The 22,054-nt window shown below is 39.6% G+C and overlaps 1 protein-coding gene across 2 annotated transcripts; it reads right to left on the bottom strand.

Moving 5' to 3' along the window:
- Nucleotides 1-4,184: 4,184 nt before the first annotated feature.
- On the bottom strand, nucleotides 4,185-12,638 carry dlk1 (delta like non-canonical Notch ligand 1). Of its 2 annotated transcripts, none has more exons than XM_004540457.3 (7): nucleotides 12,418-12,638; nucleotides 12,269-12,286; nucleotides 11,872-11,951; nucleotides 11,597-11,660; nucleotides 11,027-11,157; nucleotides 10,098-10,239; nucleotides 4,185-5,252 (listed from the first exon to the last, which is right to left on the bottom strand). In XM_004540457.3, exons 3-7 carry the CDS (start codon nucleotides 11,921-11,923, stop codon nucleotides 4,466-4,468), a joined length of 1,176 nt encoding a protein of 391 aa, XP_004540514.1. In that variant the 5' UTR covers nucleotides 11,924-11,951; nucleotides 12,269-12,286; nucleotides 12,418-12,638; the 3' UTR covers nucleotides 4,185-4,465. The 2 variants fall into 2 exon arrangements, with proteins under 2 accessions (XP_004540514.1, XP_004540513.1); XM_004540456.3 differs by having other exon boundaries at nucleotides 12,269-12,283; nucleotides 12,418-12,637.
- Between the last annotated feature and the right edge of the window lie 9,416 nt (nucleotides 12,639-22,054).

The raw sequence follows: 22,054 nt of genomic DNA, 5'->3' as shown, positions 1-22,054 counted from the left end.
ATTTTCCATATGCTGAGTCTCATCTCTCTGCGGAGAGGCAGACAGGAACAAAGGGTTAAGGGTCTCCGGCTAAGTGGTGAGATTTAACTTTTGCTGCTCTGTTTTGTTTTATGACTTGAAGGGAGCAGACTGGGTCTGCTGAGGTGGTTTTTTTCTGCTTCCCTGGTCAGCTTTGAAGGTGAGGGCCCCTCTCTCCCCAGGGTCATAACTCCACAAATGAATGTCTGGTGGTGGGGAGCGAGGGGGGCCTCAGCACACACAAAAAGGTTTCAGGGAAACTAGCGTGTTACTACTTAACCAGCTTTTAAACCATCTATTTTATAATGGTCAAAAAGAAATCCAAATTCTGAAGTGAAACACACAAATAGAGGCACTATATGGAAATAAGAAGTGTTGCATTATTAACATGAACTCGTTTCATGTTTTATTTTTGCAGTACAGATGCTAAAAGATATTTCAATTTTCTGTTTAAGGATAGGTTTAGTATGTGTGTGTTTGTGTGAGTGTGTGTGTCAGATGAGGGATATGCAGGAACACAGCAGGAGTCCCTGAAACATTTTCCAATGAAGCTCAGTCAGCAGTGAAAAATGGCTGGGTGTAACTTGGAAAAAACACTGATTGTCATCCCAATCGTGAACTGAAATGACCTGGCAACAAAGTGGAAAATGAGCTGTTATGTGGGACAGGCAGCACTCATCCCCGAGTCTTGTGATGGCTTGCATTATTGTGCAGAACAAGAGCAGCGGAATGGAAGCTGCAAAACATAACCTACATATTTTTACAATCTTACCAAGTATGCAGTTTCCATACATTACAAATATATATTATATATAGGAAATATTAAAATACTAATCAAGCAAAACATTTAAAAAATAATGGTTTTGTATAGATTTAAATGATATAGTGGCAGCTGTCTTGTTTCCAGATGTATAAAAACTGTGTATAACTTATAATTAACTGATGAAAGCAAAATGCAGTGTTCTCAGTGCATTGAAATGCTGCACTCAGTGTCCAGCTTGTGGCTATAGCCTTTCCTCTTTCTTTAGATGGATGACACCCTGTGGCCATACTTGGTGACTGCATAGCTTTTTTTTAGAGCAGACTGAAGCACAGTGAGTGGAACACAGCTGAACTCTTATTTTGATGTTGGAGAGCCTTAATGGAAAACAGAAAGCCTCCGACTATATTGTTAAAGAAATGTCAGTCCTACTTGAAGAACTGACGATGTGTTTATTATTCTGATATTGAAATGAACAACGCTTTAATTGAATGTTTAGTGCTGGATTCTTTAGATGTTATAATAAAGTTCTATGTGATGAGCTTTTAATGTTCAAAGGAAATTTGCCATGTCTCTGGCCCACGATGGCAGTTAGAGGAAACTGTTTTAAATATTTAGATGTTAAAGCCTGTGCACAATTATTCTCCACTTATACAAGTGTTTTCACTTACGCACCTCTTTGGGCCTTTTCTGGGGACAATTTAGGAATGTAGAAGTGCTCCATAAAAATCTGCACACTCCCTGCTCTTGGTTTTGTTGCACCTGTCAAATTCACAATTTCTCCTCACCTACAAAATCATGAGTAGTCGGGCCTCGTCATATCTTAATGACCTCATTGTTAGGATGTTATACTTCGTTATGCTGCAGTAAGCTTAGATTTCTGTGGCTTCCCATCATGCTAAGCCTTTCTTCTTTCACTCTTGATATGTTTATACATCACTATTGTTCAATCTCCCCCCACCCCCAGTCAGTAGCTGCAGATGGCCGCTCCTCCCTCAGCCTGGTTCTGCTGGAGGGTTCTTCCTGTTAAAAATCAGTTTTTCCTTCCCACTGTCACAAAGTGCTTGCTCTAGGGAGTAGTCTGATTCTTGAGTATTCTAATATTATAGGGTCTTTATTTTATAATATAAATCTCCTTGATGAGTCTTGTTGTAAATGTATGTTATGTGAATAAAACTGGATTGAATTGCAGACATTAGATTAGGAAAACTTCATCCGGTTATACGCTGTTTATAGTTTTATACACTGTTTATAGTTTACAGTCTGAAATGTACACACGGTGGATCAAACAGCAAGTTTGAGAGGTTGTAACTTGGAACAAGCTTCTAGTCACTACAATCACTTCAGCCTGGCACTTTCCTGCTATCTGTTCTGCTTCTATTCTTTAAAATGGTAATAAATGCAAATTGAGAGTTACACTATTATATCAAAATTAAGTCAAAATGAACTCGACATGAAACAAGAGAGGCAGGATCTACTACTCTACTACTAACTTATTATTCTCATTAACACACAGTTTGAAGAAACTGTAATTTCACCTTAAACTAACCGGGCACATAAACACAATTTGACTGAAACAATTTGAAACTGTCTTTTTCCTGTTTACTGTCCTTTGCTACAGTCTCCAACATACACTGCACTTGCTATCTTTTCCAGCCATGGTTGATAGTATAAAAAATAGCAAACACATGATCAAATCCAAAGATCTAACAGAGAAACAATGTATCATAAAAAAGAACTTATAAAAACATCTTTATTACAATTTGTAGAACATTTTAGGCTTTTACGAGGGGTTGACCTGCCAGATTTGACATGGCTGTCTGGAATGGTGCCGTAGAGGAGTAATGTATAACTGTACCAGAAGATGGAGACACAGACTGTTATCTGAAACCTTTACAGCCAGTGGAGGCGTGTGGACAGAGCCTTTATTATCACTCTGCTGAGAACCATCAAGACGGCCTTGGGGAAAAATTTATGAAGGAGATCAGAGCAGGAGAGCAGATGTTTGTATGATTTTAGAACAGGTGGTGGTGGTGCACTCGCAGCATGTGTATCAGTTGGACTTTGCACTGTTAAACAGCTGACGCACTGTATGAGCCTTGGGGAGGATCTGATCTTGTCTCCAACTGTCTGTTGTGTGAAGAAAACAGCAGCTAAAAGCAATAAAATCAAGACCAATGACCAACTAAGGTGGAAATCAAGTCAAATACAAGACTAAAGTCACCTTTGTGTACAAGCATGTGACACTGCAAGCATTTTAGTTAGGCGGACACATTGTGGCGTATTTTATTAAAAGCGATAGACAAGCAAACGTTTTCAAAGTACAACAGTGAATTATCTCAGAATAATACAAGTCCTAAATGACTGTAATTGCAACCTCCTGCTAGATAAACCACTTGTACATCATTATGTTTTACTTCTGCATGTCAGAAAATGAAATGTAGATAACCAGCCAATTAGAGAGTTATGATAAACAATAAGGAGGCTGAAGGGGACTTACTGAGAAAGCGACAGAATCTTTAACCTTGAAATCCCAGCAATCCTCATATCAGCAGTGATGCTTTACACACAGTACTATTCACATCAGTCTGCATATTTCCTGTGTAACAGACGTGTATTTTCAATATTTTGACATATATTAGGTTTTCATGGGAATCACGTTTCCTCCATTTAGAGTGGATGGCCATCTCATGCGTGAAGCAAACTAATAACACTGAAACAGGTGTTGCAGTACCAATTTCAGAGCTCATTGATGCATAATAACACTGACAGTAAGACGCACTAGTGGAAAATCTTATAAAAGCTCATGGAACACAAGTTTTAGAACGACCAGGGATTAATCATTGATATAAATAGGTGAAAACGAGTTAGCAAAACAAATAATGTCATTATATCAGACTCGACATCTATACTTACCTTTCAAATTAATGTCTGATATGATGCAGTGGGTAGCAGCTGTGTGGTATATGAAAAAGTAAATTACCTTTTTAGACATCTGAAATACATTTATTACATTAAAAACAACATTTTCTGTAGAGTTCATCCCTGCAGGATTTGCACAGCTGTTTGGGTGGCATGTAACACGATCTATAGCCACGTGTTATTTGCACTGAAAACACTCACAATATGTATTTTTGCATTTATAAAGAATCTGGAAATTCACAACATGCTGTATGAAGGAGGTTTGGGCTACAATAAACGATGACGTCTTATTGGCTTATCTTTGAAATGAGAGATTGTACTTTCATGAGCACCATCAGAGCTGCAAACTAAAAGTCAGCAGCTCAGTCACTTTGTACCGACTATTATGAATTCAAATATATTTTTCATTTTCTTAATTAACCCCACTTCCTAATTAGATCAACTCATGAGAAAGAAGTAAATAGAAAGAGGCCACGCAATGACATATTTTTAACAACATGCTATGTGAGAGAACATGTTTCACATAATTATACATTTTAATGGTAATTTTGGATTAAAAATACATTTACAAACCAGCGTCATGTATATCCATTTGGTCCAGCAGACTTTACATTCAAACATGTACCGGGATAGCCCACCAGCTCTCGGTTATACACACTTTAAACACAACTGCACGACAGTCATAGCTTTTTAATCGCTGCTATTTTTACACATTCACATTCAACTTCTTCCAGGGGGAGTGTGGGTGAGGACGAGATGATATTATCAGATGGAGGTGTAGTGCCTCCCAAAGCTGGTGAGTCTAATCTTCTCTGGCAGGATGATGTTTACCGAGTGTTCCGCCTCTTCCTGGCTTGTGCTGCCAGCTTCTCTCAGCAGGTGCTCCCTTTGCTGCCGGACAAGCTGGCTGTACTTGGCATTCGCCAGCCACGTCTCACAGCGGCCAAAAAACACAATGCCTGTAGTGCCCAAGATGACCAGGCAGGTGAGCAGTGCTAGCAAGCTGAAGCAGACAAGCTGACCATGCGTAACGAGGACACCGGACGAGTGAACCGTCTCCTTCAGGGTGATCTTGAGCAGATCTCTCTCAGGTGGTCTCAGCAATTTGTGGAAGGCATGAGCGGGGAGGGAGTAGTGCTGTGGAGTCAGAGCAAACACTCTGTCCACAGGCTTGGCAGCAACCGGCTTGGATCTGTTTCTTGGTCTGTGCAGCAGGGAGCATGTGGGACCTGTAAACCATTTCTGGCAAATGCACCGGAAGGTTCCATCAGGTTGACCGACACAGGTGCCCTCGTTGGCACAGGGCCGCCCGGCGCAGGGAGAGAGGCTGGTGGTGTCATTACAAGTGAAACCAGTGAAGCCGTGTGGACAGACACATGTGAAAGTCAGGCCATGGTTTGTACAGTTGCCACCGTTGAGGCAAGGGTTAGGCTGGCAGCTGTCAATGCCGATCTCACAGAAGTCTCCGGAAAATCCAGGGGGACATAAGCAGGAAGAAAAGGCTGCTGAGCCCTCGGCATCCATACATGTGCCTCCGTTCTGGCAAGGAGAGCTGGAGGACAGGACATAAGAGACATAAAGGAAAACAGAGTGTCCTGTGATTTACATAAATGTAGAGCAGTACAGTGCATGCTTTAGCCTGTGGTTATAAAACAGCAATAAGCAGGGGGAAATTGGTTTAATCATACGTGTCGATTTCAAGGTAGAGATGTTAATGGCAAATTTACAGGAATAATAAAGGAATCAATATTCCTCAACAGGGGAGAAAATTCCTCTAATCTTAAAGCTACAAAAAAATCTCACTGAATTACCAGAAATATGAGTTTTCACAAAGCTGGAATAAACATTTATTGTACATACATGGTTGTCCTTTCATTTAAGGATTTGATGCATTTGATGTTACATAAAATGTAAAAGTTCAAGGAAAGTGTAATTAACAATGAGCAAAATTTGTGTTGTTGTTAAACGCAACAGCTCCTTCCGACAAACATGAAATTCAAAGTAAGGAAAATGCTGTTGCCTGCTGTGTGCGCTTTATGTGTTAACTACATTTCTAAATAACAATACAGTTCCTTATCAAACATTTCCTTGCTTCCGTCCTGCTCTGTCGTGCACAATTGCACAGCAATTGCCTGACCTCAGTTTGTGCAGGATGAAAATGATAGAGTTGATCACAGCATTTCCAGATATGCACATTTCTGTGGATTTAAGACAAATATGGCAGATAAATACCGAGGTAATAAACTAGTAGTCAAGCTAATTACTTTCTAGAGAGTAGGAAAGTTTTATAACTTGTTTTTGAAGAAGTGAGAAATGTATAATACATTACTTTTTTTGAGTAATGACTCTAACACTGTGATGAATATGAACTGCTACTAGCAATTATTTATTTATTAATCTGGGGGTTACACTCATGATTATTTTCTTGTTCTTCAGGAAAATAAAAGGGCAAAGATGAGGCTGTATTGATAAATACCCAATACACCTTTTGAAACTGCTTATTTTGACCAAGCTCCTGTCTTTTTACAAAAACACACAGTTTATTAGACAATTTAGACCAAAAAAAGCATCAGACCTTCACAAACAAAAGGCTGAAACTGAGACACAACTGCAAAATTACTGAATCAATCGAAGTCAAAACTTGTAATTGCTACTGCACGTAATGCTTATTAATACTGTGATATTGATTTCGGTCATTTCTCTCAGCACTAATGGCTTATTTTGTGCAAATTAAAAATCTGTACGAGTATCATGATGACGCCTCAGCGCTGCATCTGCTAATCTTCTCGCAGCCGTATAAGCAGCAGATCTGATCGATGTAACCATGCTTCACAAAGTGCATGATGAGAACCTGTTATATAAAGTAATCAATATCTGTAGGAGTATTTCATGTAATTACACAAGTCTCTAACACTGTGCCTCAGTGAGTCAAAAGAATAATACGCCATCCTTTTTTAGAAGCCTCTGGTGCCTCGCAGAGGAGCTGATTAATGAAACCTCGTGCAGGGTTTCTAATTGAGATGAATTCCCCCAGAATACAAGTCAAGGTTCAGTTGTCTCACTGTTGGGATTAAATGATTATTTTTTTAACCAGAAACAAAGCCAAAAAAATAATCCTGGATATAGCATTATTAACCACTGAGAGAAGTCCAAGCAATGCACTTAGCTGTATGACATAAGATGTGGAGATGGATTTGCTGCTGAGGGCAGCACAGTGATGCCTCCCAACCTGCGAGGAGCTTATCCAAGGCTGGATTGGATAAGCGATTAAGAAAATGAATGGATGGGTAATTATTTTTGAAAATAAGAGGAGAGCTGACAATTCTCTATCGATGTTATGTAAGCTATTGAATTTTAGGTGTATTTCAAGTCAACAACAAGGCTGCCTGACAGAGGAAAATACATGCTGTGGTTCAGAGTGTGGAGGGCTGTGTCAGACAACTGAATCCCCAGAGAGTCTTTTATATTCATTTGACAGGCAGGAGGAAGATTCCTTCAGGGACCAATTCTGTCTGCAACCCATCTGTGTGCAGGCACGGGATGCAAGGCTGTTTTTGTTGTGATATTATCTCAAATGTCCAGGCAGGGTTTGTGTTTAAAAGCATCACCTACCATTGAACGGATGACCAGATTAATACTCAAATGTTGCTCATAAGCCAGTAAAAGTGGAACGTTTTTAGGAATGTGACTCTAACAGCTTAAGTAGTGGTAAAAGCAAATAGATGTGATTAACCTGAGAAACTTATCTCTAAGTTCAAATATAAGTTCTGTGTTAACATGGCAGGGCTCTTTGCAGCATATTTTCCAATCAGAAGTTGAATCTTATATATCGATAATATTGGATATTACATTAAAAATGACAAAACTCTGATTTTGAGTCGGTTTACAACAGTTACTATTTTTTGCAGGTAATGAGGCCCCCGACAGACATGAGTAGATGCTCTAAAATTTTCCTGGCGATGCTCTCCCGGGGCTTCGGTACAGCCAGCTGTCATGAAAGCAATCGCGGATTTCATCATTATGCAAATGATTTCCAGCCTGTGCATTTTCGTGCACACCTGTTGTTATCCAACTGATTTTGGAGAACCACTGATATCTCTATGATAGAAGCCTGCTTTGTTGCTGTCATCTTTTTGACCCCCACCTCTTCCCCTCTTTGTTGACATTCAACTCCACCTAAATCTAAAAGTCAACTCGCAATCAGCTGGGAGCCACGCGTGAGCTCTGTTGTGCTTGGACTAACACTGAGACAACACACACTCACAGACAGTGAAATAAATCCATTGAAATGAAAGCTCAGACTTAAGAGATTAATGAATCAGATCAGTTGTTTTATTTTAAATTTATGGTGCTGAAGAGCGCACAACAAAGCATCAAAATGTAACTGTCCAAATATTTAGGCCTTTGGAACAATCATATCAACGAGTGATGACCCTTGTGCTACGGTAATATGATATTTCTGAACGATCTGCCAAAGGCCTTGAAATTCATCTTTGATACAGACGGATGTTAAGTGCGCATCAGTTGTGTTCTCCAGCTGCCAAAGGACGAGCGGATTACTGGTCACATTCTGAGTGATGGAGTATCCGAAATGTGACAAGCAATTATGGTGTATTTGATCTTGAAAATTTGACTTTAAAGGATGAAGCCTCTGAAGTGGGATGCAGCTTATGATGCTGCCCTGGTACACACAGTCAGCTACTTTAGGGAGGAGCACAATAAACATAGCTGCAGGGCTACAAATTTACTGAAATTCTTTCTTTATACAACCGAGCTGTCTTGGATTTGACATGAAGGGGAATTGTTTGCCCAAAGCCATATTTTGTGTTTGTTTTGGCTAAGTGAGCCTCATCATCTTACACATTGCAGTGTTTTACAATTGCTGGTTGAAAGTAAAGCATGATTCCATCATGCAAAAAAACAACAAAGATCAAATGAGTACAAAGCATGGTATGAATGTGACACTGGGGTATTTGGCTGCAATTTACTTCATGGCTGACCGTGTTAGCGACCAACAGTTTAAAGTTAGTGGAGAAGGACATTTGATACAGAATATGGGCATAGCATCTAGATCTTAAACTTAAGCCAACACAATATGCATTATCTCTACTCTTCAAGAGGGCCAGTTGCTCTGATTGGAAGAAGTGCTCTGATTGCATATAAGTCAAGGACTGACTTTATTCATGGCCCTGAGTAAATACTTTTCTTATGGATTCATAGTGTTAATCAATATTTTCAAGTGTTATTTAGTCCAGCATAAACTTTAAGTTGTACATTATGTTCCCATTTAAAGTGGAACTGATGATAAATCAGTGCAAGCTTTAGTCTGTGGCTCTCTTTTGATTGGCAAGTCATTTAATGTATGAGTGTGCAGTTTGTTCCACCTCTTGCATCACATCTGGTTTAAAAAAAACAAGCTGGCAATAGCCGAAAGCTAAAGGCAAGGCTTCAAAAAGGTTATGATGATCTATTATATACAGCCAGTGTTTGCAAATAAGCCACTTTTTGTCACGGTTCCTGGGTTTTGGACCAGGGCTTTTAAGTTTGGGGATTTTTAGGTTTCTCTATTTTTCCTTTCTGTTTTCCCAGTCATGTCCCCGTGTCTCTCTGGTCCCTCAGTGTTTTGTCTCCATTGTTGTCTGGTTTCCCTGTTTGTTCTGGCAAGTTAGTCCCGGTCTCTCTGTTTATCACTTCCTGTTTTATCTCGACAGTCCTTCATCTCACCCGCGTCATGTTTTGCATCCCCCGTCTCGTCAGTTAGATTCTATTCAGCTGTGTTCCCCCAGGTGTTTCCACTCACTGCCTCCCTCATGGTGTGTGACTCGTTGTCTGCCTGTGTAGCCTCAAGTCAGTTTATTCCTGCTTAGCTCAGTTTGTGTTTTTTGTTTCTTTTGCCCTTTTGTCAGCGTTAAAATGAAGCTGTGATTTTGAGTTACGACAATCTGCTGAGTCCTGCATCTAGAGCCACACTCTGTTCACTGCAAACCCGTTCCCATGACACTTCTGACAGATATAAAAATACTGGCGGCCGCCGGTGCTTCCCCTCAGGCTCCTACTAGATGCACTTGTGGTACGAATTTGAAAATCCTACGTCGCCTCGTTCTAGAGTTGACATGTTCACCTACCCAGCCAGTGTTGTGATAATAATATCCCATCACCCTTTTACAGCCGAGGAGGTAAAAGGTGTGACTGTTATGTTATGTTTACGATTTGTTGCTCTATTGTATAGTATTGTACATTGTATAGTATAGTCTGAGGGCTGATATACCTACCTACACGCATACTAAATAGCAATAGAGCAATTAGGAAAAAATAACCATAAAATATTTGAGGGAACATAGGGGATAAGACTGAAAATAAGTATTCCCCTGCTTATGAACTCAAAAGTTTTTTGTACCCATTTGTAAGACAAAGTCCTCTCCTCCGGTGGCAGTTTTCTCCAGAGAAGCCAGGGGGGCAGACACACAGGTATCGTCCCTCTCCGGTCTCTATGCAAGTGGCATTAATAGCACAAGGCCTGGATGAACACAAGCGAATATCTGTGGTAAAAAGAGAAAGGAAAAAAAAATACTAATAAGTATGCTGTTTTTAGATCTTGTAGGTTCTCTCTCTCTCCCTGTGTCTCTGTGGCTGATTTTTCCTCTCGTCTTTGTTTCCACTCTCACACTACACTCCCCACCACAGCATCTTGTCACCAAGAACAAAACTGAGAACATAACCAACTGCGTTACACAGGCAAGTGGCTCATATGCTCCAACAGAATAAAAGATGCACTATGCGTGCTGATAAAGAGGTCACACTGAGCTGGAAGCCAGAAAAAAATCTCTCTTCTTCTTCCTTTGTTTCTTCCTTTGTTTCTTCCTTTGTTTCTTCCTTTGTTTCTTCCTTTGCTCCAGGGTCTCCAAGTCCTTTTGTGTGATAATGGCCACTATAGATACTATGATTATAATCAAAATCCTTAAACTAAAATAGGGCATCTAATTAAATGTTAATGTGACTTTAACAATAACATTTTCATCGGGGTATTTTCATAAATTAATAACGCATGCGTTATTCAATGGCACAAGGGAAGGTAGTTTATCATGAGGATGTTGGCAGTTTTATTAGGGGTTTCAGCTTTCCTTGTTGTTGGCAGATTTCCATAGTCAGATTATTTATGCTCCGACTATGCCCTTGGGAAAAATACAGTTAACTATATTATAGAGACCAGCCTGATCTCTCTGGACCCATGTATCTCTAGAGCTCTGTGACTCACCCTGACCTCTTGTATATCAGTATTGGGGGCAGATTGAGATAGGAGTGCCTGGGGAGCCTAATGACACTTACCTTGGTCACAAAGGCTGCCCACCCAGCCCTCCTCACAGATACACTGCCATGCCTTCTCACATGTGCCGTGCAGACAGCCAGGGAAGGGTACACAGTGGTCACAGTTGTCTCCTTGCCACCCTGGTTTGCACCTGAATGAGGTTAAATAAAGGCATTAAATCTGAACTATTAATACACCACCCAATGAGCTTCGCAGTCCTGCTCTTGGTCCGATATTATCTGCATGTTTTTACAATTAAAGTGACATCAAATGCTGCGATTTACGATTGCTGTAATTGGTTAATCTTTCTAAATACCCACAGCAACAGGGTACAGTCATTTTGGCTAAAGAGTAGATTCAGAAGGTTTTGCCAGAAACAAAAACATGAGGAAACCTTTTAAATTATCTGTCGGGATAACAATGCTTTTTACTGTTTAAACAAAGAACAGACTTGGCAGCTGACTTACACATAATGCAAGCGCCAAAAACAGAGATTCACTTGGCTGAATTGTTATTGTATTTCTCCAAAAGCCATTTGCTTCTCCTGAGGTAAAATAGAATCTACACAGAAATCTGAGGTCGTTCAGTACCTGCACTTCCCGGGCTTCTCACAAAAACCCTTTTCTGTGCTGCACCCTGTGCTGCATTCCCAACCTTTGAGAAAGGAAGACATCAGCATGTTGGCATCACAAAATAAAAAACACACACGAAAGATTCACAACAATAAAATATTAAATCCCTGGTCTTCTATTTCCACGCAGGGAGAAAAGGAGTTGGGGTTGTTTCTTTTTTCTTTTTTCATGAACTGACTCAAATCTCTTTGTGTCGCTGTCAGCTGCCTCGGCTGATCGAAATCTAAGATTACCTTTGACGATGTTTGTCACGGAGAGAATTAAGACCACAGCTGTGAGATGCATCGTAATTTCGAGGAAGACCCCTTTTGTCCTGCAAAATACAAAGCAGCTGATATAAAGAGCTCTCGCTTCGTGGAGAAGCGACATCTTCCATCTAGAAAAAGGACACTAGTTAAAAGTTGATTTTTGAAAAAAGAAAACCACGTTAAGATTCGTTCACAATTAAGAGGATCCTACACAAAAAGATCTACATAGCGCTTTTAGATTTTTAGTTTTAAAAATATATCTGTACGAGATTTTTTTTAAAATACACTGAGCTTGACTTTAAATATAAATATAAATGCATATGCATGTATATATTTGGGGGTGATTTACTGTATTCCTGTTTATTTTTGGAAACTGACGCACCTGAACCGTATGCGTCTTCTCCCAAAGGTATCCATTACGCACGAGCACGCAGAAAATGAGAAAAGACATTCATTTAAACACAATCTTCATCTTTCTTTTTTTTTTTTTAATAAAAAACAAAAACCTCTGACTTAAATGAACTGCCTTACCTATGTCGCCCAGTCGTTCTGCTCCCAAGTGACTTCGACCATATTTCACAGGTTTGCTTTTTTCTGCTTTCTTTCCTTTAATCCAAGCAACGTGCTAATGAAAGTGATACCACAGGTGTACTCGTGGTCTGGCTGCTGAAGGTGGACCTGAAGGTTTTGACGGGACTGCTGCATCGTGAAGCGTCCCAGTGCTGCATGCTCCTCCCACCTTCTGAGGGAGAATGCGTGCACCAATCTGACCCCGTGGGAGAGAAGTGCAATAGTTGTACAGTAGTCACATTAGCTGGCTGGCTGACTTTAGTTTGCAAATGTCTAACTTTATGTCTAACTTTGGGCAAAACAAAGGAAGAAAACAAGAAAGAAAACAAACGAACCTATGTCTACGGATATCTTGTTTGTTTTTCAGGCAATAATAAATTATTCAAAGGTGATGGAGACACATGATTCTTGTACACATGATTCTTCATCTTTATTTTTGGAAATTGGACACACCTGAAGTATATACGTCTTCTCTCAAAGGTATCCATTACGCACGAGCCCCACAGACAGGGAGAAACAGTTAAGGCTTAGGTACATAACTAGGCCGTGTATTTGAAATATTAAAAGTAAGGGTATATCTGAAATGTCCAATTTTGGCGTTAATTATTAATTTTATTATAGTAGACTTATTTAATATTAATACTCGTGTTAACCACAGATTTATTTTGCTAAATATAATAAAGCATTTATTGCAAGAGCTTTTATACAGAACTCCTTATGACATTTGGGCTGAACATTACTTTTAGCCAAATAATATGAAGGAACAACACAATGTGAAATTTCTACTGCACAGAAGGGAAAAAAATGTAAGAACAAGAATAAATGTTGTTATTTTCGTTTCACCAGGTCTGAAAATCAACCTCACATACAAAGAAAAACACACGATGCAAACGAGATAAAAAGCAAAAAAGCAAACAATCAGTCACAACGTATTTTGAAAGCAAGCCAGAGGACACTGATGGAAGAATATTGCACTATACTTTATCCAAACGTCAAAAAAAATTGCACTGTTGAGAGAACAGAAGTTCAATGTCATAAATTTTTACGTATCTTCAAGAAATATGGAAATAATATGGATGATAGATAGATAGATAGATAGATAGATAGGTGTGTGTGTGTGTGTGTGTGTGTGTGTGTGTGTGTGTGTGTGTGTAGGTGTGTGTGTGTAGGTGTGTGTGTGAGAGAATCATTATCCCTATAAGAAACTGGAATTGGGATATGCAGTAAAGCGTGATAAAAGAGAAATACTTTTTTACTTTAGTACTTCAAATTTGTAGTTAAGCGCAGTATTGAGAAAATGTGCTTAGTTATTCTCCTCCTTTTATGCTGCCTAAGGGAGGAACCCTTTCCCCATTTTCAAATTATATTGATTGACTTTCCATACACAGCGCCTACCAGTCATGTGCCGTTCTATTCTTAGTCCACTTATTGCTGTCCATAATCTTCCCTTATCCTTCCCAAGGGCAGGGAATGGTATTTTCCTTCCCATGCAGTATATGACTTAGTCTGAGGGCCTAATTATGAGTTTCACCTCTCTGAGATTATTAGATAAGCAATAAAGGTCTTGAAAATGGTCTTGAAAAAGCATCAGGGGTATTCGACAGCTCTGTCTTTCTAATTATCTTCAGTGTTTATCTCTCTACATGCACAAGTAGGCTATGAGATGCAACCAGTATCCTGTTCAGGATAAAATGAAGAGAAAGAAACCAAAAATGACTAACAACAAGGGGAAAGCCATCTTCTTTTTTTTTTATAAAAATATAATCTTGAGCAGATGTTTCTGGTTTCAAATATGTGTGGGTTTGTGTCTAGACGATGAAAGCACAAGAGATACATACATGAATGCAAATAAGCAAGAAGTCCACGTTTCACAATTGGAAGATGGTAATCTGTCGTTTCTTCTTACACCCAATCAATCCTGAAACAAGGACATAATCATACTGCAAGCAGCACTCTGACACAGGTAAGTGTGATGAAGAAATTGATAACTGTCCTCACATCTGATAGAATCTGTGAGAGGTCTCCAGTCTCATATCCCGCGCTTCAGTTCAGATGCTGTGTTTATTTTACAACCTTCAACGAGGCCAGGTTAACATTACAGCGGAGGTGCGATTTCCTTCAAAACATCTGCCAACCAGATTCACATCAGTTGCAGCTTTCTAATGAAATGTCTCGGGCTTGTACGTGCTTTATTAAAGTGAAGGAGTTTTCCATTGATTTCAAGTAGGGGTTTTTTTCCCCCAACCCTCATCTGGTATCTGATCTGCTGCTGGGTGCTCTAAGTTAAGATTAGACATTATGGATCTGAGGATCCGAATGTGTGCTCTGTGATTTAGACGTTTGCAGGATGGTGTTTTCTGTTTTATGCTAACATTAGCATGCTACCATGCTCGTACAACAATATGTCAAAGGTATTTTAAAAAGCTTAGTATTTTCTGGTTTCTATGGCTTTTTATAGCTCCCGTCTTTAATAATTCATCTTGATATCCAAAGTGTAGTCCTAGTCTGTGTTTGGACAGGGAAAGTTTGAATTTCACTGCAGTCAAGTCTTAATTCTAATAATTATGCATCTACAGGGAAAAGAGTATTTTTCATGAGCCACGTAATATGAGGGTCTTATTTCTAATCTCCGTGAAGTTTAGTCCCACACTGAGAGCTTTCCCGTCTCCAAACCACATAGATGAGGAATTATTACATGTCACAGCAGCGCAGTTTAGAGTGAGTGTAGATCATTTAATTTAAAATCCACTCAAGGCTGAAATGATTTAATCTGAATTCTCAGCACGCAGACACAAAATGAAGAAAAGTCCATCAACAGAGTCTAAAATCTGATTAAAGAAGTCCTCGTTCAGGTTTTGATACAGATCTTTTCATTCAAACTCTCAGATGGCACACTTTGAAAGAAATGAATGTTGAATTATAAACTCTAAACACAGTTGCCTGGGTAATAACACATGTGATTGCCCACTTCTTTCTTGTCTGATGTCTTTCAGGCGGCTCTTTTGACATAATGGATCATTAGGCTGGAGATCCAACCAGGTGGGAGTCAAGTGAGCTCAATTACAAACCTATTGCAGTACAGTAGACCTGCCATTCTACATACTATATATTGATCTTTTACATATAGTATATAGTGCATACACATACATAGTTGTTCTTAACATGTAAATGATGTAATATTACTTCTTAATATAACATCTGGTCCCCTGTTGGATTACAGCCTGTAAGTGATGGTGTAAACATACAACAAGTAACAATGAAACTGAGTGGAGGAAATGTGAGGGATGTACATTTTTACCTAGAAACTACAAATAAATGACACAATAATGGCGCTATATGCTTGGTAATTGTGAGATAAAAAATAATGAGGCAATGACTATGTAATGAGGGGGCGACCGTGGCTCAGGGGGTTGGGAATCGCATCTGTAACCGGAAGGTCACCGGTTCGATCCCTGGGCTCTCTGTCCTGGTCGTTGTGTCCTTGGGCAAGACACTTTACCCTACTTGCCTATTGGTGTTGGCCAGAGGGGCCGATGGCGCGATATGGCAGCCTCGCTTCTGTCAGTCTGCCCCAGGGCAGCTGTGGCTACAACTGTAGTTGCCTCCACCAGTGTGTGAATGAATAGTGGCATTGTAAAGCGCTTTGGGTGCCTTGAAAAGCGCTATATAAATCCAATCCATTATTATTATTATAATAAAAATTAATTACTATATTATTAACAAACCAATAACCAAGTAATAGCCAACCTTGGTTTTTAGTTTGGTGCTATTAGACTAAAATTTACAAACCACTTAGTAGTATATGGTAACCCTTGAGCAATTAAATGGTCATTTCTGTGTGATATTTAGAAATAAACATTTCTAACCTAGTTACACTGATGTGTTAGTAACATTGCAATAATAAGGTAATGTAAGTTTAGTTGTTTTTACCTATTAACACACTATTACCATAGTATAATGCTGAAATTAATCACAGCTTATATGCTAAAACATGTCCTTTGTTTGAGTATAAAAATGCAGTATTCTGTGTTGGGAGCAGGAGCGTTAGCTAATCGGAAATATCTGTGCTGTTTTATATTTAATAATTCTAAATCAAGGCTCAAAAATGCAAAATTAAATGTTTCCATTTCGTTTCTTTGTATTGATTAAACCAAATGCCTAAAGGTATAATGAACAGGTGCTATTCTTGTTTGGATATTGCTACAAAATGACAATTTTACTAATATTAGAGGCGTTCTAATTAAATTTTCCTTATTATCATGCAGTAACTCTGTGCAAATAACTCTGTGTACACGATGAACCAATTGAACTGCAGAATATGCAGCACCTTGTCACATCAGGAAATTAGAGTCCAAGTATTTGATACATAATGTGTTTTCATTTAAAGTCGATTTCTGGTTGTCACTGTTATGTTTTTGTGGGTTTTTTAATGCTCCATGTTTGCTGGACTCTGTCATTATGACAGCTTTGGCCAACTTGTCACTGTATGGCAGGCTGGCGGGGGAGTGACTAGATGTGTGTGTGATAACTTGGCTAATTCTCTTCTCTGCCTTCCAAACTTCTCCATATACCACAGTGATGACTCACAAAGGAGCGACCTGCATCTTGCCTCTGGGGATGAGTGGCTTATTTAATTGGATTGGCAAGGCAAAAGGTGAAAGATAAAAATCAGACGCTCACCTCAGTGGCTTGGCTCCTCATTTCTTTTCTTCTCTTTTCGGCATGGGTGCCACTAGATAAACTTGGGAATCTTGTATCTCCCTCAATGAAGCCCTTAGGTAGCTCAGCAAGTGCTGCTGTACTCATGGGTTCAAAACACCGTTGCAAAAGGACCACCAGTGTGTCCTTTTGCATTTGCATGTTTTTAGACGTCATATATCATTTTCAGTAACCCAAATAAGACCCCAAGTTACTATTGCTTTTGTGCATTTTAAAGAAGGTAAATGCTGCCAACTACCTATGCAGGTGTGGCTTCAGCAGAATGAGATCCGATGTTTATTTTGTCACATAAATATCAAATCAATTTAAGGAGTCTTGTAGTTTTAGGATCAACAGTGGTATCTGAAAATGTCCTGGCAACCTGTGCAATTAGTGTGGAGAAATAAAAAGCTATGATATATAGAGCAATGCATATTACCCCTTTGTACCTATGTATTATATTGTCAAAACTTGCATAAGCCTCACAACCTGCAAAACTGTACATTTTAATACACCATGGTCCAGGTGTACTTCATTGCTTTATTTTTCTCAGCAAACCAAGGAGGAAAAACTATGCTTTCTGCAGAGTGCCCCTGCAGGAATCTGAGGTAGCTGGTGGAAATGGAGAGTGCATTTCTCTTTTTCAAATATACCAATTACATGAAAGGTGGTGTAGAGACGATCTGTCTCCCGCTGACTGGCAGCACTCCGTGCACTTTCCTGGCACTACACGGGCTAACTGCTCTATAGCCTCGCCCTTGGGAGTTTTGGCAGAACTTCAAACACTTTCAGTTTTTGCTTTTAAGCATGTGCAAAACCTACCCCAGAATTTCAAATAGGAAAAAGGTTACAGAAACCATCTAGCTTTAATAGGAGCTCCATAAATCAGATATTAAAGAGTCAAGTGATAGCAAACTCATAGAGTTGATGATATTGAAAACCATCCAAAAACTGTTCTCTGGCAAATCAATGGTTGTTTAAAGGCAGGGGGTCATTTTCCTGTTATATATTAGTTGCAAGGATCCTACAGGATGGCTTAAAAGATATTCCTTCCTTCTTCCTGACTCCACTTTAAGCTAGACTCATTAATCGTCATCTTAAATGGTTAGGCCGTCTCCATCTTACTCAATCATCCACTATTCCTGAGGGACATAATGTGCATTCTTCATAAAACTGTCTTGCACCAGTGTTACATCAACTTTCCTCTCTGCAGAAACGAGTGTGATTAGACTATTTTTGTACATATATATATATATATAAAGTGAAAGCTTTTCTCATTTCTCTTTCAGCCTCTCTCATCACACTGTTCATTCAACCCCAAGTGGAAAGCCAACTATCTTGAATTTTTTTTTTTGCAATATTTCCCTTAGTCTCCAATCTTTTTCTTAAAGAACCCTCATACATTTCAGATATACCATGTACACTTAATTCAGTCCATCAAAAGATTCCAATGCATGAGATGCAACAAAGTAGCATGCTGCATTATTTAACTTCCAGCCACATAAGCCAGAACGAGAACCTTTAAACACTGGTAGTCTACATATTTCTTGCATGTTAGAATTACGTAACAGCATCCCTGTATTGATGCATCGATGCAACAAATTGTTGTGGCTACATAAACAGCAGTTATCTGACATATTATAAACCCATAAACACCAACTGTGGTCTGCAGGAGGCCGAAACTTAGCGAGGATATTTTTGGAATTTGCCATCTGCTCAGACGTGAGCCAGTGTGTAGACATGTTAACTAAATTAATTAGTGTTACCTTTATCACCATAGCAACAGAAGCCTCTCATTATCAATCATTAAGGCTGTGGAAGATCCTGATGGACCAGAAGGATGATTGAGGCACCAGAGAGGAGCAAGAGAATGAAGGGAAAACAGCAATTGGAGAGGAATGACTTGTTGCCATCTGCTCCTGGTACTAGTTATTGCTGTCTTGTCACCATGGTAACGGGAGAATGATGCTGTCTTTCGAGGCGTGTCGCACCTTGCCGTGGCCTTGCATCATCAAGATATAACAAGTATAACACCTTTCTAGCCTGAAAGAAAACTAATTTGCGACAACCGAAAATGGCCCAGACACAGAGGGGTTATTAAAGTGCAAATCTTTAATGAAGAAAGCTGCTTTTGTACTGCTCCGCTTGAGCCCTGAAGTAAAAAGTGAACGCACTGAGCCACAACACAAACCGATGTTCTGTTAGCAGTGATTTAATGCTTCACTGGCTCCAAGTTAACAAACTGATTCCCTGAGCATGCTCAAGCACAGACAGTCAGTTCTTTCATCACTTTCAGCTTTGCTGCTAATTGGTCCGTCTGGTTTAAATCCTCAGTAACTCTGCAATGAGTTTGCTACATGATGTGTTTAAAAAGCTATTCTGACATTTTTTAGACAGGTGAAAGCTCACATTTGCTCATTTATTTCTTAAGCCTGTGTTTCTAAAAGCCTAAAACTCGCTCCATATCAAGGTGCTCGTCACAAGGTGATTGAAGGTTAAACAAGACCAATCTGTGACACGTGGCAGAAAGCAAAATTGTGCAGGTGCTGATGAGAGTTGATAGCCGCAGGCACCGGGATAAACAAATACCAGAACTGACAGACAGAATAGTTAAATAGCCCACAATGCTCACTGACTGAAACCATCATTTCTATTTGCCACAGATGCAGGTGAAACCCAACTCTTCACTGCAAATATTCACTCATCCTCCATTTTACTATTCATGCATGGCGGCAGGTCAACATCGCTTTCTTTATTGGTGAATATATTAAAGCTTTTTATGCCTCTCGATGCAATAACTCAACTCCTTCTAGCTGGAAAGCGCCTAGTTGTGCTTTTGGTTTAGAAAAGTGAAGTCCATTCACGTGCCACATATAGAGATTAATTTGGTTATTATAGTACACACACACACACACACACACACACACACACAGATCTCGTTTTCTGCTTCTATCCATTAGTAACCAGCATCCTTTTCTTTGACACACATAGAGAGTGGAGTGGGAGGAAAGCAGCCAGACAGAGGAAAAGATCTGAGCTAACACAACAATAGTCTCCTATGATACCTAAAGAGCAGAATCTCTTCAGCCTTTCCCCTGTGTGACTCATCTCAAATAATCTGACACATTTTCTAACACAGACTATTGAATAAAGATTTTCTTTCTGACAAAATCCATAATGCTGGCAGAAGAAGCCTCGGGCATGTGAAGCTATGTATATTTAAAGGCACAATGATTTATTGTAGTTCTTATTTTGCCTTGCAAAAAGACATGTACACCAATGTGTTTGCATGGCACAACACAGAAGAGCCACCTCCACAGGACAAGACTCAGCAGTCCATCTGCATCTTAAGGATAAAGGACACTCTTTCGAGGATGCCAATGTTCTCATTTTGGACAGAGAGGACAGATGGTTTGAAAGAAGCCATCTATGTCCACTGTGAGCGACCATCTTTGAACAGAGGCGGTGGTTTACGACACCAACTTTCTGCCATCTATAATCCAGTTTTGAGTTCCCTCCCCAGACGCCTTAACACCCACTCACATCCTGGGCCATCTGACCTCAGGAATTCGCATGATAAGGTGGGGCCAGGTTTCACAATGAGCTCACCCGAAACCCTGGCTGATTGGGACCCACACCCATTTTCACACCTTGGCTCAGGTGATTAAAGGATCATCAGGGGGTCCTTTTGTCCCTCTGTGGGGGGATATTCTCCCACTAGCTTTTAAATCTGGGACTCTCCACCATTTGACCTTAGAACTGAAGAAGCTTCTTGGATGAGAGGTGAAACATCTTCAAGCAACTTAAAGAAGTCCAGACGCTTTTCTTTGCAAGCTCCTTTGACTGTTTGCTGCACTGCTCACTGTTACCTGATCAAGTTCAAGGCCAAGCAGCTGCCACTCATCCTGATCCCTCCTGGGTAACAGCCTCGATAAAGTCAGCAGGAGGGATGCTGAAGAAAAACCATAAAATAAAATGAAGGCAATCTGGAATAAGACGTTCATTCAGAGCTTTTGCTAAAAACTAAGTTCAACCATTAAGACAAATTTCAAGATCCTTCTTATTTGTCTCATTAGGCCTGAAACAACTGAAAAAAGAAAATCTGAAAGACTGGCATCTAATCTGAGCAAATAGGACCCAAACCTTTCTACCTCAATACATACACAACAGAGGACACAAAACAACCCAGTCTTTTATGTCCCTTCAGTTGGAAGTCTAATTATGGGTGCCTTAAAGTGCAATCAGTAATCAGTAAGGTACCACGTTTTAGTTGCTCTTGGCACAAATTGATCATAATTGATCAGCAGGAGTCCAAAAGGGTTTCTCATCAATGCCTTTCACTTCTCTGTTACCCAAGTCTCTCCTGAGTGCTGAAGCTTTCCTCAGACTGAGTCTCACACTGTGGTTTTACTGGGGGAAAACTTCTAATTACTTTTCAGTCTGTAGTTTTATATTTTAACCTCTGAAAAGAAATGCTCAATTTCTAATTCTAAAGGTGAATGGGGTATATTACTTTTAGTAAGATGGCATATAACCACATCTCCCAAAATTATAAGAACAAATTAAAGAATATGAACAAGAACTGAATAAAGGAGATGAAAAATGTCCCGAGGTTGTCAAAATCCTTATTATTTATCAGACTGTTAAATTCATTCTGCCTTTTGAAACATTGCAATTTTTAAAGTGCCGTGCAAAAGTCTCAAGCCAGGTAATTGATAACATACATTAAAACATTATATAAGAAAAAGACTGTTCCTTCAATTTGAATAAGCTGGAAAGTCAATATTTAGTTCGACCACCTTTAGCCTTTTATTGTTCTCTGCCAAGATGATCCCACATTGTTTCAGTAATGTTAAGGTCCAGGCTCTGGGGAGACCAATCCATGACTGGTGTTCTATTG

This window comes from Maylandia zebra, linkage group LG19, assembly GCF_041146795.1.
Source record: "Maylandia zebra isolate NMK-2024a linkage group LG19, Mzebra_GT3a, whole genome shotgun sequence".
Lineage (NCBI taxonomy): Eukaryota > Metazoa > Chordata > Actinopteri > Cichliformes > Cichlidae > Maylandia > Maylandia zebra.
Note: the sequence above shows the minus strand (reverse complement) of the source record. Positions and strands in the feature narration are given on the sequence as shown.